This window comes from Notothenia coriiceps, unplaced genomic scaffold (assembly GCF_000735185.1).
Source record: "Notothenia coriiceps isolate Sejong01 unplaced genomic scaffold, NC01 NC01_scaffold00000496, whole genome shotgun sequence".
Lineage (NCBI taxonomy): Eukaryota > Metazoa > Chordata > Actinopteri > Perciformes > Nototheniidae > Notothenia > Notothenia coriiceps.
Window position 1 is genome coordinate 17,484 of NW_011333197.1, and position 18,809 is coordinate 36,292.

Here is an 18,809-nt window from a genome sequence, read left to right on the forward strand (position 1 = left end):
CATTCACCATTAGCAGCTCTGAGTTTTAGACAGAGATGGCAAAAGTACACACATCCTTTCCTCAAGTAGAAGCACAGATACTTGTGTTTATAAATACTCTGGTGAAAGTAGAAGTACTGACTAAACTTCTTTACTCAAGTCAAAGTAAAGAGGCTTTGAAATGTACTTCAGTAAAAAGTACCCATAACTAGCAGCTGTTTTAAAGAGTACCTGACCTCCCTTTATATTAATAGAACAATAATGTCATTGTTAGCTAATGAATGTTTCCATGCTGAACAACGGCAACATGACAACGTTTTCATTGGTCCCTCTTCTTTAGAGAAGAACAGGAAATGATGGATACACGGATCGTGTTCAAATCAATAAGCACGCAATGACTCTAAATAATAATGATCACGCCACCAAACACACATTCAGACTAAAGGAACCAGCCTGTTTGGAAAATGTGAGAAGTAGAAAGTACAGGTATTTGTGTTCAACATGTAAGAAGTAGAAAGTACAGGTATTTGGGTTCAACATGTAAGAAGTAGAAAGTACAGGTATTTGGGTTCAACATGTAAGAAGTAGAAAGTACAGGTATTTGAGTTCAAAATGTAAGAAGTCAATGTCAAAAGTCGTCAGAAAAACAAGTAGTGGAGTAAAGTACTGATACCAGAAAAATGTACTTAAGTACAGTCACAAAGTATTTGTACTCAACTACTTCCCACCTCTGCAGGATAATAAGAAGACCTCCATCCCGCAGCAGGTATGTGGATGGGTCTCCCTGACTCCCAGTGTCATGTTCTTCATCTTCCTGATCCTCCTCCTCCTCTCCTTCGTGGTGGTCATTGACAGTCTTTGTAATCGGACTCCTCGGGGATGCATTGATCTGTTAAGATTGTCACTTTAAAGAAGCCCCATTAGGGTTAAAGGTCTGACAGTTGATATCAACATCCTTTGGTGTTGTGACGCAAGAAATAAAGGACAGAAAGGTCTGTGGACGGAGGCAATCCAAATATTTCTCCTCTTACATGTAGGGCTTTTCATCTATCTGTGAGTCGTTCAGTGTTCGAGATATACGCTGTCTTTCTGATCAAATGGAACTAAATGGCTCTGAAAAATACAAAAACACCTGTGTCTCTCCCTAGAAAAAGTAGATGCATGCTTTATCCTACAAGAAAGTAAAAAAGAAGATAGGTCCTTATTAAAACTCACCTTATTAATATAGCACCTTTCATTTAATCATGTAGTGCTTCACAGAGCTAGATTAATGTAGCACGGACAAAAAAAGGAAAATAATACAGAGCTTTTTGCAAAATACCACAATAAAAGGTGAATAGAAGTCACTAAAATAGGTATATTTTGGTGCTTATATTATAGAAAAAGGCAGACATATCAACATCCGATAGCTCCAACATTATGCAACTTAAACTAAAACTAGATGTATAAATAGCACAACACGTAAGAGAAACAATATTTAGATTTGCAGAAACCACTTTAAAACAGAGTGCAAAAGTGAGTCCCTGACACCGAGTGTGTTCCTGTATCGAGCAGATTGACCTCCGCTCGTCATTGGGTCTGGACACTGTGTCCTCTGTGTGTGTCCAACCTTTATCGGTGTGTGTGTGTGGCTACGCTGTGTGTGTGTCTGCAGGGAGATCTGTCTCTCCTCGGCCTCCCCACTGTGTTTACCTCTCCGTGGTAAAAAATGCCATATGCTAAATGCTCTTGTGTTACGGCTCTGGTTTCCGAGCTGCCCCACACACACTCCCAACATCAAGCACTGGCCGACACATAAGCCGAATCACGGCCTATAAAGTGGAGCAGCATTGATCTGTTTATGCTTTTTGAACAATCTCCCAACACATGAGATTCATCTCGGCCACAGACAATCTTCTGATGGTCATTGATTCATCTGGTAACACCGGGACAATTAATTAGAGCTGGCAATCACTGCTGCTGCTTCACACAGTCAATCACTGTCCAGCATTATCACTTACACAGGGACACTTCAATAATGCAATAATGCAACCACATAAATACTGCGGCTGGTTTATTAATCCATACACTCTATAGATATAGATAAATCAGAATCAGAATGACTCAGAAACTAAACTAAATGAAATATTGAAAACTGCAAAAACACAATTTACATTTACTAACTCTGTCTGTTTTTGTCTGCAGATGTCTCCTAAATTAACCAAGAGTAAGCATCACATAATGCCTCATTTGCATATTTAAACATAACATGTCAGAAAACTTGTAATATAAAACATAATTGTGTTAATGTCAGTAATGTAATGGGTAAGTTTCATGGTGATATCTGTTGGTTAATTGTTTACCCCCTTGTTTATACTACAGGTCCCAGACTGCTTTATTGACGGTGTTGTATTGACTGACTAATATGGCTCAACATACGGTAAGAGTCGCTCCATACCTCTGATAATGTGCATTAATCAGAGGAAAACTGCCGAGCTCTGCACATATTCTCCTCACTTCAGGATTTAGAGGAGCTTGCTAAGTGTCTTTGAGGATAAAACGTGTTCCTGGCTTTCTTTTTTAATGGGTTTTGTAAAAGAGATTCCTCTACATGTCAACCTTCTCTTCAATCTTTACATACAAAACAAACAACATGTCAAAGCATATATCCAGGCACAAGTATATGCAGACAATGCACATGTGAAACAATGATTTATATAATGCTTATCATTGTTTTCTCTAAATAGACAACAAAAGACACTACTATCTGATCACTTTCTAAATTCATTTATATGGTAGTGTGTTTTTGTTTGGTCCACTTGTCAAATAACGGATATCAAAATAGAAAAATTATTATATCAAGATATTTCCCTCAGTAATTAAATAATTATAGATATGATTGTGTCATAGGTTAAAATAGTGGTGACATTCAGAGCATTGATAGACATCCTTTGATTTATCCACCACAGCTTTTGTAATAATACAAACATCAGGAAAAGACAGAGAGTCAAATGCTTTGATACACATATTTAAGACTACAGCCTCTTTGTAAGTGGGGTTGTGGATCCATTAACCAATTGATTAGAAGTCCTGTTGAACCACTTATCCAATGGGACTCACCTGTTGTTGTGCTGTAGGTGACATGTGTTTACCTTTCTGTCTGCAACTAACTGATTCAGCTGTAGGGCCTATGCTGCTGGAAAACTGTATAATCTATACATGGGTGTAATGTAAGTAGGCTACATATACTCAAGCACTGTACTTAAAGAAACATAATGTCACTGTTTGACTCAAAGATAAGTCCTTTTAATGCTACTTGACTTGTATAATGGAGAAGTGTGTCGCTGTCAGTCGCTCTGCTTATCAAAATACTGCCCTTGCACTTGTTGCTAACCGTATTGCTAACGTAATGCTAACGGCTAACTGCTGCTAATACTAATAACCAGTCTTTACCTGCAAACTAAATAATATTTTAAGGAGAACATGTTTCCCAGAGAGTTTTTTTCCTCCCTTGACTCTTTTTGTTTTACAGTTAGACAGAAAGCTTTACTTATTTTATAGTTATGGCAGCTAACAGCTAACTTACGCTAATAGTAGCCACCATAAGCTAGTTAGCTGTTAGCTAAGTTAGCTTTGTTTGTTTTGCAGAACTGGAGCAGATCCAGTTTCAGAGGCCTCTACGGACCGGTGAGTTATATTACTTAATATATCTCATGTTGTTTCTCCTGTTGGATTTCTAGCTGTTGGTAAAGTTGTCAAATTCAGCATTTTTCTCACTTTAAAAAAAAAAGTATTTACTCATCAAACAGAATCAGAATTCCCGGGGACAATTGGGTTTTTCTTGAAAATTGCTCCATTTTAAAATGAAATAAACAAAAAGATAAATAATACAAAATATACAAAATAAACACTAGACGCTAATCTAATAATGCGGAAAAAAAACAACTAAATAAAATTGAAATAAACTAAAGATATTCATAACAAATAAGAATGTAAAGTGTCCAATAAAAACCAAAGTGTGCACATTGTACTACAGTAAAATAAATATAACGATATGTACTGTGGTTTATATTAATGGATTAATTAATAGGGAAAATAATCAGCGAAATACCAAAAATAACCAAAATAATACAGTTAGTTGACAATAATTAAAAAAAATCCTGCTTTTATATTCATGCATGATAAAATATATAGCAGGCTCAGGACATTTGTCTGCATTTAGCACTTGTATTTAGATTACCTTCCTGCTTATACTTATATGCATTTACTTAAATAACATTATAGTATTTTCTCACTGTGTATTAGTCTGTGAACCCCTGATTAGCACCCCTCATTACAGGACTTCAGCCCCAGCTTCCCTTCATCCTCCCTCTCAGCAGATCAATGCTCTGAAATGGAGCCGACCTGCAGTCACATTAATGGTGCGCATCATCTTTAAGGGCTCTTCCCAGAAGACCTTGCTGCTCACACTCTCACACACACACACACACACACACACACACACACACACACACACACACACACACACACACACACACACACACACACACACACGCATACACTCTGCAGAGGGGAAACAAAGGTCGACATCCTGCATCTTGTATAGCCTAGCTGCCATGCGAACAGTTTCAGGCTTACATTACGAAGTCCTGTTTATTAAGGAACCAGACAAAATAGTTCTCAGACACCAGGGTGTGTGTGTGTGTGTGTGTGTGTGTGTGTGTGTGTGTGTGTGTGTGTGTGTGTGTGTGTGTGTGTGTGTGTGTGTGTGTTGGGGGAATATCGTATGATCTGCAACAGGAAGCATCTCAACATGAAAAATGAATCTGTCGGCTCTCGTGTGTGTGTATCACTGACCACACTACATCGATACTAAAACCTCTCACCATGAAAGATTGAATCAGCGGCACAAAAAATGATCAATATGGGAATGAGAGGCGTTCTGCAGTCAGACACATGGCACCTTCCTCACTCTTAATCTCCTGTTCACAGGATTATCAATTAAGATGTCACCTTCAGAGAATATCTGGCACGCTGACTGGCTCCATTGGAGGTCACATTAGCTCCATGATGAGCCTCTGGTCTGAAAAGGCCCCGCTGAAAGGCCTCCTCTGGGGACGAGGGCTCGCTGTTTCCCTTGTTCCTCCTGCAGGCTGTCAGCAGGGGTCCTGAGTGTCAATGAGGGATTTCTCTGTGGGGGATATGAACTAAAATAGCTGGGCTTCTGCTTAATGATTGGCTTAAAGCTCCAGGAAACAAATTGCCGTTTAATGTGGATTTGTTTTGTAGCACTGACTGTTTTTTTGGTAGTTTTTCTTAATTGAATCAACTCAACACTTAACAGAAAATCTCACACATATAGAAATGTGAACAAGAGTATAATTGATATTCTAAATTGTATAAAAGTAATGTAGTTCCAAACAAGATGACAATTTCGTTTTTTTTATGTAGCCGCCTGTGAAGCTAAATCAACATTTTCATTCCAGTTGTATTTGTTGTTGACGCACCTCAACACACACGTATAAAAAGATTACATTTAGAATGAAATAATTTTTTTTTAAATAGTTTAATTTGTGTGATGCCTATAGTAATATAGTGCCTATTTTACCGTTAATAGACCTGTTTTTAAATAAAGTGTTGCCATCATTACAATCAGAATCTGACTTTGGTTATTGCTCAATATAACTTTGGTGTTTAACATGGATTGACAACAAAAACTATAAATATTAGAAAATCCAATTTAAAACTTAGGAAATATGTGCTATGTAACCGTTTACAATGAAAGAGCTCAACAGGAATGAAATAATAATAAATAATGAGGTTACTCAATGTGTTGTCTGATATGTTGTTAAAAAGCATGCTAAAGAACTCACAATTACATCGACATCTTAATTTTTGGGTAGTTTTGCCAATTATATTCTATTCAGTCCTCTTTTAGACCTTATGTTCAAATATCCTTCATGTTTGAGTCCTGAAACAACAACAATGAAAAAAGCTGCAGTCTTCATCACAGACTGACTGTAACTCCTGTGCATCTGAAAGTGATCCAGAGAATCAATCCACCTGTACGGCAGCAGGTTGGGTTACACACACTAATCCACAGTGTGTGTGTGTGTGTGTGTGTGTGTGTGTGTGTGTGTGTGTGTGTGTGTGTGTGTGTGTGTGTCATTTCTCCCAGCATGCAGCAGCAGCTTCCTCTCTGTGTTCAGGCCCAGCGCCTTATTGATCCGCCCCAGTAAGTTAATAAGCTTTAGGCTCATTCATCAGCGGGGTAGAGACTGGAACTGCACACGGCAGATTTAATCAAGTCATCAGTGCCCGTCAAGCATGAAGACGGTAATTAAAGGAAGAGGGAGAGAGGAGAGGGTCTTCTTAGAGAGCTCCATTTATAAACCCCGATTTATAAAGACAGTGTCCGACGAGAGTTATCACTTTGTCTCTTTTACTGGTTCTCACATTAATCCGGCCTCTGTTAATCAGCGGCTGAAATACAATCAGCCAGGTGATCCGAACAGTGAGCACAGGACACACACACACACACACACACACACACACACACACACACACACACACACACACACACACACACACACACACACACACACACACACACACACAAACGAATCCTCCCCTTATTGACACACACAGCGAGGAAATCACCAATAATCACCCACATCATCATCCTCGATATTTCACCACTGCTACGTGAGGACGAGGCGATGAGATCATTTGGAGGAGGAGGAGGAAGGAGGAGATTTATGATGCTCCTCTGAAAACAAAAGCCATCCGTCGTGAGGAGAGGAGGAGGATGAGGAGGAAGAGGCAGACAAACCAGAGTGCTGATTTAGAGCAGATCCTCAGTGTAGCTACAGAGATAACTGTGTGAGAGTTATGAAGCCGGGAGAAGCTCCGTAAGGTCAGGGTCAGAGAGGAAACATGCTATAGAAGGACGTTTCTCATGCCTTAAAGAGGGCCTATTCTGCCTCTCCTGTAGTCTGTTATAAAGGTTCCATTGGACTCCATTTGTTTACTCACTAAGTCCTGAGTATATCAAAGACCTCTGCAGAAAAACTCAAACTCTCTTATAGAAAGTGAGGAGATAGAGAGAGAGAGATAGAGAGAGAGAGATACTTTATTGATCCCAATTTAGGAAATTATTTTGTCACAGAAGTGTGTTCAGACATTAAAATAAAATACTTTAAATACTTTAAAAAGTGGAAAAGAGAATCAATGAAAAATGTGATATCAAATATAAACAATATAAAATATTCTGGATAATAAAATGTCAAACTATGTGCAGCAGTCCATGTGTTAATATGTCAGTATAATATAATACACTCTCTCAGGTGCTCCTACCCCCCTGAGTCCTATTAGCCTTAAACCTGACCATCACACTGTCCCTTCAACACACACACATACACACACACACACACACACACACACACACACACACACACACACACACACACACACACACACACTGTCCTTGCAGCTGCATTCTGCCTCCCAATTCTTGCACATGTGCCTTTTTCTTTAACGCTCTGTGGAGAATTAGCAACATTTCACCAGCTTTGCAGCAAATAAAGTGAAGCTTGCTCTGCTGAGTTGTGTATTTATATTTTATATTCTACATTCTATGAGTACATCATAAAGTAGGCAGTTTGCTTAAGTAGTTATGTGTGTTTCTGTGTGTGTGTATGTGAGACTGTAGAGAGTATTGTGTTACGAAGTGTAATCCATTGTGCCTGTCCTCTTTCATAATTTATTTATCCATGTGCATAGATAGAACCCCTCCTCAGTTTCTTAATATTACCAATTCACTGCATGGTTGAATGTGTTTCCAAATCTTCTATCCAGTGACAATGAACTCAGTGTCACTAAAACACTCTGTTTACCCACTTTACAGAGTTAATCCAGGAAGAACCGAGTGTTTGATTAATCAACGGATCACTGTTAAGAGTATAAACGATCAAGAAAATATCTATCATGTGTTCATTGAGTTTATGGTTGTAATAGTGCTTTAAAAATAGCCCATCACAATGCAGCCTTTGTAAAGAACAATAATAGGTTTAGTATTTGATAACCATCAATGATTGATCAGTTCTTGAATAATGTGGCACAATCAATTAAGGAAATGGCCTTACATTTGCATCCCTTGTTGTAATCGTGCCAGGTTGCCAAGTTTGCGTCAACAGCATATTTTTCTGTCTGCAAATTGACACACTTCATTGAGTAGCTAAAGAAAGCCTTATTGTAGTTGAATTCCATATTTTTTATGAAATTGTATTTACCATATAGTGTAGATGATGAATTACATTGAAGCTTGGACTTTCTAAGGACAAAATATGTGTTTTCTAAAACATCATGTGTAAAAGATGTTTTTGCCTTCGTAACTGAAGTTTTCAATGACATTTTAAAAATCCATAGGCTTCACATTGATTAACATATTGAACATAGTTATGCATGCGGGGGCATCTGTTAAGTGCTAATGAGATACCGCTCATTTTACAACCTCCCCTTTCCTCCACATACTGTATTTGCTTGTTCAGCAAAACACTTGACCTCTAAAAGAGAAATGTACCCTCTGAACATGACTGTAGGTCTTGTGTGTGTTCCTGTTTGTAATGTGTCGGTTTAGTATACCTCATATCTCCATGTGACGGGAATACAAGTGAGAGAATATTTGAATTAGTGCAGATGCTTATTGGCATAAAAGAACAGAAGACGGGAAGGGAGGGGGAGAGAGAGAGGAGTCTTCTGATGCAGAGAATACATTTTGTCTTTCCCCAGACTGCAGACGCTATTTTTAATTTAATTAGATTTCAGGACACCACTTCTCTCAGGACACTTCCAGTCGCCTTCCCATTTCTTAAGTGTTTCCCGTGGTGTGAACCATAAACTTGTTGCGGATGTATTTTGATTTATTTTGTTCCTGGTGCCATATGCATATTAAAGATCAAAGACCATGTATACTGTATGTATGCTCTCCAGCCAGCGGGTACTCCTCCAACTACCATCATCATATCATTGTGAATGCAGTTGTTATTATTATTATACCTCAACGTTAAGGGCTACAGTAGAGTTTGCCCTTTGTTATTAGCTGAGGCTGCGTGCATGTTATCTGATGGACAACATGTCCGCAACTTGTTTTTCTGTAAATTGAATTTTTGTTTTTAAAATAGGTTAACACAGTTTACAGAGGCTGTTTACTGCATTTACATATATATACATATATTTTGAAACAAGGATTGTTTATCACCTAAAGCAACATGATGTAAGAATCTTTGTTTTTCTTATTTAGCCCCCTAACTGTTTTAGAGTGCAAGTCACATATACACTGCTATTGCTATGATAACATTACTTGCAAAATGATCAGAAGCTAGCGTGTGCTGCTAACACTGTCGAAAATCGAACATGTGCAGTTACATTATGCTGCTTTAATGTTGAAACAGAGGGAGTTAAAATTGAAATCAGTATCTGATATTATTTAATTTCTTCATCGTTCTACAATACTGGTTACATACAGGACAAGCTTGTCTTTATGAAACCTGTAAATAATGTCAGTGGTTTCATAAATACACATGAGGGGATGTGGTAAAGGAGGAAAAGAAACTCGGACAGCATAGGCATTTATTACTTATCCAAACCACACATTTGTCAAGTATCCCAGTACTGTATTTGTTTATAAATAATGCTCTTACTTCTCCCTCAGACCCCACATTTTCTTTGTCCAAATATCTGCACTAACAAACAGACAATGCAGCCTCACCCAAGAGCACAGCCCCACTCGGCCCAGTGCTGTTTATGGGTGGGGAGTGGTTGCTGAGAGCCTCGAGTCAGCAGATCTGCTGCTGATCGATGACAGCATTTGCGGTTCTCTTCCAGTAAGAGCTTTAAACTTGGGGCGAAGAGAGTCATTTGGCCACAAAGAGGGGAGAACTTCCCATGTGTCTGGCTGCTGCTTGCGGAGCTAATGTCATGGTGGAAAGATATTCAGGACAGAGACTGATGCCTCCTGGACAAAGGTTCTCTTATAAACATTTGGAAATTACCAAAAATTATGAAGTGCTGGAAATTCATACCCAACGTTTTGAAAAAGAGACTTGGATATGATGTGCCTTTGAATTGAAGGGGTCTTTTTTATGGAATAACATTTTAAAATTAGGGATAGATATCATGTCAAAATATTGTTTATAGCTGTGGAAAAAGCTATCAATAGAAAATGGTGTAAGATGGAAACTACTACTCAGGAAAAATGGAAAGAGATCGTAGAGGAAATCCATATAAAGAAAAAACTGACACATTGACTGAGACTGCAAGAATCACAGTTTGAAGAAAAATGGGAGGAATTGTCAATATTTAGAAACCAAAGAGGCAACAAGGATTGCCGATTACAACTGACTTAGTATGAGGGACTCTTATGAAAGCTATACTGCTGGCTCTCGGGTGACTGGACACAGAAGGAGTGGTGTCAGCAGAGTAACGCACAGCCCTGTGTCCTTGTCCCACTGACTATGTGCCCGTTTCTATCACTTTTATCTTTTTTAACTGTTATTATGATGTGTGTTTTGGACAATAGACGGCCGTTACAATCTGAAGTACTCTGCCTACTGTTTCTCAATGTATAGATTCCAAAATGGGTTAAGCGACAACACAGTAAGCACTCTCCTCAAAATGCTATGTTCTGATGATATACAGTATTACCTGCACTGTGAGAATCAGTTAGAGCGCCACGTGACTAAGAGGTGAGCTCAGGACTCACACCAGCTGCTCCGTCAAGCTACATTCATCTCTTCCTAAAATAAGATGCAAAGACTAGCGGATCCTGTGTCCTGAATAGTATGAGCCATATAATCAATGATAGCCTAAATGTACTAACTTTCTTTGTCCTTGTCTTTTTCTCCCTCTCTCCACAGACATTTATAGTCTTCAACAGTGGGAAAACACTCTTCCGCTTCAGTGCCACGTCCTCCATGTACATCCTAACCCCTTTCAATCTACTTAGGCGAATAGCTATTAAGATTTTGATACACTCATATCCTTTCAAGTGATTAATTTCTATGTTTTTCTGTGAATGAAAATAGATGTTTCAGTGTTTTAAACATGTGTCTTGATTATAATTCAGCCAAAGAGTAAGGAAACCTAATGCATCGTAAGATCTAAATCTCTCTTCCCCCTGCACCTCCCTCTTTCTTAAGATTGTAGTAGGTGGTTTATTAACATGTATGGGGTGTAATGGGTAGCATTGTTCAATGTTTCCTTAACTTCTGTCCTCTCACGTTATTCAGCATGATCATCATGTGTACGATTTTGACCAACTGTATATTCATGACATTTAGTGACCCACCGGAGTGGTCCAAACAAGTAGAGTGAGTACACCTCCATACTTTTCCTCAGCAATCATATCCTCATTTAATGTGTCCGTCGCCGTTTTACTCTCTTCTCTCTTTGTTCTCAAGGTATACCTTCACAGGTATCTATACGTTTGAGTCACTCACAAAAATGGTCGCCCGAGGATTCGCTATAGATGGGTTCACCTTTCTCCGAGACCCATGGAACTGGCTGGATTTCATGGTCATCTCAATGGCGTAAGTATTTTTCCTCGTAAATATTAACAATAACGCGTTAAATTATTAAATACATTTGGATTTTCAACATGACTGATGAAATAATAACATTTTCGCATTTTACAGATAGAAGAAAATCGTGAGACAGATTTATGTAGAAGTTTTAGTTACAAGATAACAGCAGCTAGATATCAAAAGCAATAGAACTTTCTATCTAGCTAATCAATCACCAGTTTAACTATGTAACATTGTTTTTGCTGACTCCCTGTTGTGTCTTATAAGACATTGAAACAAGTCAAATGTCTCCATCAGTTTGTGGGTTTCATTATGTATGTCTAACAAACATTTCATCTTTTAACAACAAACTGCAGGTATGGCAGTCTGTTGGAGTGGTTTTCAAAATAATGAAATTGGTAGTTGTTGTTTTATAATTAAACATGGACAAAGACCGTATTCCAAATCAAAAAGCTGCTGTGGGCAACTGTGGAGGAACAAGAAAGAATTAGTGTGAACACATTTTATTCAACACATTTAGCCATTACTGCAAGAAGTCCACAATGTGATGTGTCTAAGCTTTTAACTCAACAGCACAGGGCGAGCACCATTTTGTCAGCTTTAGGAAACCTTTATAAATGTTATATGTATTACAGTTCGCACAACTCAATTGCTCAATATTGTTATTAATAAAATCATCAGCTCCAAATATTGTAAAGATTAGCCACGAGTTGCAAGGCTATAGTGACCCAAATTGTACTCTAAATGAGTCTTTGGGTCTTACAAAACGTATCATATTCATTATTTAAAGTGATGTTAGGTTCACTGGACATTGAGTGTTACATCTTTTTTTTTTTCATGATTTCTGCTGGTATATAAGTTGACATCTGCTAAATAATTCAAAACCAATTCTAAAGACAGTCGCCCACAGCACCTCCAGTCCACATCAGTCCGTCACACCACATTGCTATATAACAATATTATGTAACCATATATCATTTCTTTCCTCAGTTTGGGATAGCTGCTGAATAATTGTATCTGATCCACCTTGCAGGTATATAACAGAGTTTGTAAACCTAGGCAATGTGTCAGCTCTGCGTACGTTCAGGGTTCTGAGGGCTTTGAAAACAATTTCAGTTATCCCAGGTAAGACAGTCTAGGTGTTTGTGTTTGCGGGGGGGGGGGGGCGAGTCACGGGGTTGATGTTAGGTGTGGTTTTGTTCCAGTCCCTCTCCTCTTCCTCCTTCGTTCTCTTCCCTCTGGTCGGACAGGCGTTCTCTCTCTCACCGTGGTGTCCCCTCCTGGTCCTCGATGGTGGTGCTGGTGTCGTGCTCTTGCGCGTACATGCGTGTGTGTGTGTGTGTGTTGTTATCGTGTGTGTTGTGTGTCATGGGGTTCTGTTCTGTGTGTCATCCTACCTTGTTACAGATATATAACAGAGTTTGTGGACCTTGGGAATGTCTCGGCGCTGAGAACGTTCAGGGTTCTCCGAGCATTGAAAACAATTTCTGTCATTCCAGGTGAGACTCCCATTTAAACACTAAGGCTGAGCTTACATATCTCTTACCCGTCTTTATTTCTTTTATTTTGATTTTTTTCTTTAAAAAAAGAAGAAGGATGTTTTACAATTTCTTCATTTCTTTTGTTTTACTTTTTTAATGAAAATCAAAAATGGTAGCAATACATTTTTGATAGGCTTAGCAGTCTACTGGCAGTCTTCTGGGCTCGCATGTCTCATATGGACAGCTGAGCTAATGTGCAGCACATCATGCTAGCAACAGTTATATATGGGCAATTATACCCCAAGGGAAATAGAAAACATTGTCCAAAACCATGTGATAGCATAGAGTAAGAGGTAAACAAATACTGTTTATAAGCAGTTGACTTTCAAGATGTTATAATGATGCCTTATATAAACAATATGATACAAATAAATGTCTATTTAAATCTGTTACCTCTTTGCACATCTGGTTTGTGTTCAGTTTTAATTCATAAATCAATCCAAATTCCTATAATCTATGACAGTACCTTTTTGTTCCTTAAGACTATTTGATTCCCTAAGACTGCCAAGCCTAATTTGATAACACATCAACGCTGCATGAAGCTTTGAGACACATGCTTTTACAAGTTTGGCTTTAAGGGGCTTTTCTTTTGGATTTTGTTATCTTTTAGTTGTACGAGTTATTTAATTCAGGTTTTAGATTCTTTTTGAAGATCTTTGTCCATCCTGGGAGTGAAAGGGAAACATAAATAATAAATAAAGATCACAAATAAGCAAAAATTCAGTCTATATCAACACTAGTTTCTTCCCTAGGGAACACACAGTACCTCACATTAATTTGTTTTGTATATGATATCAATTACACTAGGAAGTTACTGTACTTTAGCAGATATGCACATATACTGTACACACACACACACACACACACACACACACACACACACACACACACACACACACACACACACACACACACACACACACACACATCAAACACTCCCTCATTAGGTCCCTGTGTGACGCTGCTTGTTATTCATTAATTCAGATTTCTCTCCAGAGACTCAGAGCCCCCTCAGGGGTCAGAGGTCACTGATGTTAGGAGCCCCAGCTGCCACTTAGCATTAGCCCAGACAACACACACACACACACACACACACACACACACACACACACACACACACACACACACACACACACACACACACACAGTACTGTACAATAAGCTCAGCCTCCAGCATATAGCGCTCAGCTGGCTCTGGCCTAAAGCAGCCTGGGGGCTCGCCCGCGCTGCAGGAGCGGGAGAAAGAGGTTCTTGGGATGGGAACGGTTCTTCAGTTAAGGCAAGGTCATCATCACGGTATACAGACAGGTGATGCTGACACCAATTCCTTCAGCCTTGGCGTTTAAATGACCTGCATGCCACCTCTCATCGCCCCCACCCCCCTGAACACCCAACTCTTCCTCGCCTGTCCTTTCTTTCTCCTCTTCACTTCCTGCTTCCTTGACTTAGCCTGGTTCTGTGGGCTGTGTGCAGTTTGTCGTCCTGCTGCGTTCCGTTGATTTGTTGAATGCAGTATTATACAAAACTGCAGCTTGTCAGGAATGTTTCCATTGACACAAAGAGTGAAGGGAGATAGTAATCCATTGAAACAATTTCTCTTCTCCAGATGGATATTAAATCCAGTTCTGGTGCTGCCTGTTCTTCCTCAGTGGGAAATCCTTCAGACAGCTTTTCTAAATAATTATTTATTCTCTTACATGGGCTGTTTACTGTAAAAGTGGGAAAAAACATGGTGTCTCTCTGATGGAAACACCCCGGAAAGCTGCAGTATTTGTTGTGATGTTATGTGTTTAATGAAAACAACTGAATGTGATCTTTAGATCTGTGGTTCAAGTTGGATGCTCTATCCTACTCAAATCAATGTGCTGTTATTATATACTAAATAGTCATGTCTTGATTTTATTGAATGTTTCTAGAAGTATCTAGTTTTGATAGCCATATAATCTGACAATCCAAAGTTTACATTTGAAAGAGACAGCAGCAGAACTAATATACAGTAATATGCACTACTTCCCAGTGATAACAGGAGACCAGTTAGATTTGGATAACCTTTTGTAGCATTTTTCTAAAACAGAATATATGCACAGTATTTTTCCCTCATGCTACTTATTTATGTTACACTTCAGTTATGGTGCGAGCTTCTTTATCGTCCAAATCTATTAGGTCCTAATTCTATATTAGATGATAATCGTAGAACTTCAATAGATTGACAGTGGCCTGCCAACAATAGCAAACAAAACCACTGTCAACAGCTACAAAATAAAAATAAACCTATAGGCTCAACATACTGCACCCAAACGCACAAATTGTGGTTACTTCAACATTAAAAATGTCATAAAGATATATATCTTATTTTTTGCATAGCAGCGAATTCAACCATATCTGTTTCATGTAGTTAAATTCAAAAAGAGCGTATTTCTGCCAATTCTGATGACTTTGACCTACTGTTCATGTGCAGTCTCTGTATGCCTAAAACAAATGTCAAGTAAATGACCACACACCACACAATGGCTAATTAATTAATAAGAAAGAGCAGCCTGAACTACAGATTATCATATAAACTGAAATGTCAGGAAGAAGAACAACAAGCATTGTTGTTAAAAACACTTTATACTCCAATATAAAGAAATGCACATGACACACTGAGTCCATCTCAGTGTTGAGGCTTTACAGTGTGGGTGTAGGTGCTTTAAAAATAATTCCAATGCCTGCCAAGTTTAGATTTATGTAAGAGGCTGCCCAGCACAGGGTTAAATACAGGATTAAATATATACTTTACCTAACTTTTTCCGTGTTTGACTCGAGTCAGCTCTGAATCGCAGCTATAAAAACATGCTCAGCTTGTGCACCAAATATTGCAATTCTTTTTATATGTGTCTATTTGTGTGTATGTGCGTGTGTTTGCCTGTGTGTGTGTGTGTGTGTGTGTGTGTGTGTGTGTGTGTGTGTGTGTTGATCAGGGGGCTGAAGGCATTGCTCTATAAGCAGCTGGGTCTCAAGAGCTACTGTAAGAAGAGGATGTGTGTGTGTGTGTGTGTGTGTGTGTGTGTGTGTGTGTGTGTGTGTGTGTGTGTGTGTGTGTGTGTGTGTGTGTGTGTGTGTTAAAATAGTACAAAAGTTTCATTAATTTAGCAAAGAAGGGGTAGAAAAACCTGGTTATCGATGAACCCATGGACACACACTCAGCTTTAACACGAGGAGGACTGTCTGTGACTCACAGACGTTGTTCCTGCTCTGTTTAAAATGTATCACAAATAAACAGCTTTATTGTGAAAAAGGCTCATTCATATCCCGGGTGTTGTAACTTTACTCAAAGAGGAATACAAAGTATTTCTATGGTTGACTATCGGCTGCAGATTTGTTGACTTTTTATGACGTTTGTCTCAAAATAAACTGCATCAATGTTATATTTGAGAAACCCCCATGGACACACACACTCTCCACTCTCCAGGTTTAAAGCTGTCTTGATGGTTGTTGCATGTTTCTTAATTTATCTTTTACTTTTTATTGTGCGTTTTATCTTTTTGTTTCCCAAATGAAATGCATTTAAAACAAAAGTGTGGGGAGGAAGAGTCTGTTACCATTTTCAAAGTGGCTGGATTGTGTTCCTGATATTAATAAATGATGATGATGATGATGATGATGATGATGATGATACCCGCCCCTTCTCCTTTCATCCCTCCCCTCCATAGTGCTGATAACCTGGAGGTGATTAGTGGGATGAGCCTGCAGGAGGGTCCTCTTCAGGAGTTGGATGAAGCACCTCTAAAGGGGGAAAGACCACCGTGAGGAGGGGGTTCCTGCAGGATGATCCCAACACAGCTGCAGGGGGACAATCTGGTTCAAGTCAGCAACAGCTGGAGCAAAACAATAATACAATAACAACAATAATAAAAGTATTTCATAATAGTGTGTAAATAGTCCGTAGTTACAGAATCCCTCTCCACAATAAATGTGAAACACATTTTGGGGATTTCTTTCTACAGAAATCGTGATTTAGTTTTGTTAAATGTCTCTGTAAATGGTCCAACAGATTAGAGATCGGGTTCAATCAGCAACAGCTGGAGCAGAATATGTAGATATTATAATGTTGTGTAAACAGTCCAACAAGTAGTTAGAGAATCCATCTCCCAAGAGACCGAACAAAAGGTCAAAGCTCATTTCAGCTGTTAGCATTTTTATTTTTGACTTCTTTTTTTCTACAGATATCGCGATTTCTTTTTTTTTATAAATGTAATAAGTATATTGGAATAATGTTTAAATAGTCAAGCAACTCATCAGTAGTTACAGAATCAAAACGCACAACAAATATTGTAAATCCAACGAAGAGCATTTTACATTTTCTGGATTTCTTTCTACAGATAACGCGATTTAGTTTTGTTAAATGTCTCTGCAAAAAGACATTCTAAAAAGAAATATACAAAATCAAAACCTGTTAGGGATCATTTGCTGGCTCCAAAATGGTGGAATGAGCTCCCCATTGAAATCAGGACAGCAGAAAGCTTACACATCTTCTTCAGACTGAAAACTCATCTCTTTAGACTCCACTTCGAGAGATAGAATTACTAACAAAGCACTTATATACTAATAAAGGGCTGGCTTATCTAAAGCCAGTTGAGTAGCTCTTGAAATGTTTGGCTCTATGAAACCTGATGTACTTATATGATTCTGTTTTCTTCAAGGTTGTATCTTCCTGGTCAAACGCACTTATTGTAAGTCGCTTTGGATAAAAGCCTCAGCTAAATGCAATGTGATGTAATAATAATTTGCTTAGGTATTCAACCTTCATCATGTTCTCCTCTCACTGTCTCTTTCCCGTGGCATAGGTCTACGGCCTGGTGTCTGCTGCTATCTCTCTAAAGGAGGAGGAGCAGCTTGGGTTCTGCTCTATCTCTCTAAAGGAGGTGTAGCTTGGGTTCTGCTCTCTCTCTCTCTGAGGTGCAGCTTGGGTTCTGCTCTATCTCTCTAAAGGAGGTGCAGCTTGGGTTCTGCTCTCTCTCTCTCTGAGGTGCAGCTTGGGTTCTGCTGCTCTCTCTCTCTAAAGGAGGTGCAGCTTGGGTTCTGCTCTCTCTCTCTCTGAGGAGCAGCTTGGGTTCTGCTCTCTCTCTCTGAGGAGCAGCTTGGGTTCTGCTCTCTCTCTCTAAAGGAGGTGCAGCTTGGGTTCTGCTCTCTCTCTCTGAGGAGCAGCTTGGGTTCTGCTGCTCTCTCTCTCTAAAGGAGGAGCATGAGGTAGTTTCCTGTTTGGGACGAAGGTTCCTTGGAGCTCATTCTTTCTCTGGAGCTCTAGTTAGATTCAGGGTCCATAACGTTTAGTCTCACTGATAAAGAATGTTGATTATCTGAACTAGTTAAAACCTGGAGCTGCAGAAAGTTCTTCAGAATTGGTTTGTTAACTCGTGACACACCACCTGTGTTCTCCGGCTGAAGCTCTAAATAAAGCGTCAGTGTTTTCCCTCAGAGCTCCAGCTCTCCTTGTGTCTCTCTCTGAGTCCTGACTCCATCAGAGCTCCAGCTCTCCTCGTCTCTCTGAGTCCTGACTCCATCAGAGCTCCAGCTCTCCTCGTGTGTCTCTCTGAGTCCTGACTCCATCAGAGCTCCAGCTCTCCTCGTGTCTCTCTGAGTCCTGACTCCATCAGAGCTCCAGCTCTCCTCGTGTGTCTCTCTGAGTCCTGACTCCATCAGAGCTCCAGCTCTCCTCGTGTCTCTCTGAGTCCTGACTCCATCAGAG

General features: G+C 39.3%; 1 protein-coding gene across 5 annotated transcripts in view; it reads left to right on the forward strand.

Moving 5' to 3' along the window:
- Window positions 1-18,809, forward strand: part of LOC104954881 (sodium channel protein type 8 subunit alpha-like) — a 63,510-nt gene that overhangs the window by 9,786 nt on the left and 34,915 nt on the right. For 4 of the 5 annotated variants that reach the window (XM_010782085.1, XM_010782093.1, XM_010782107.1 and 1 more), the window contains exons 3-6: window positions 10,875-10,993; window positions 11,238-11,327; window positions 11,418-11,546; window positions 12,948-13,039. In XM_010782085.1, coding sequence (XP_010780387.1) covers window positions 10,875-10,993; window positions 11,238-11,327; window positions 11,418-11,546; window positions 12,948-13,039 — 430 coding nt within the window. Of the gene's footprint in view, window positions 1-10,874; window positions 10,994-11,237; window positions 11,328-11,417; window positions 11,547-12,573; window positions 12,666-12,947; window positions 13,040-18,809 lie in introns of all 5 variants that reach the window. The other variant, XM_010782112.1, reaches the window with a different exon arrangement.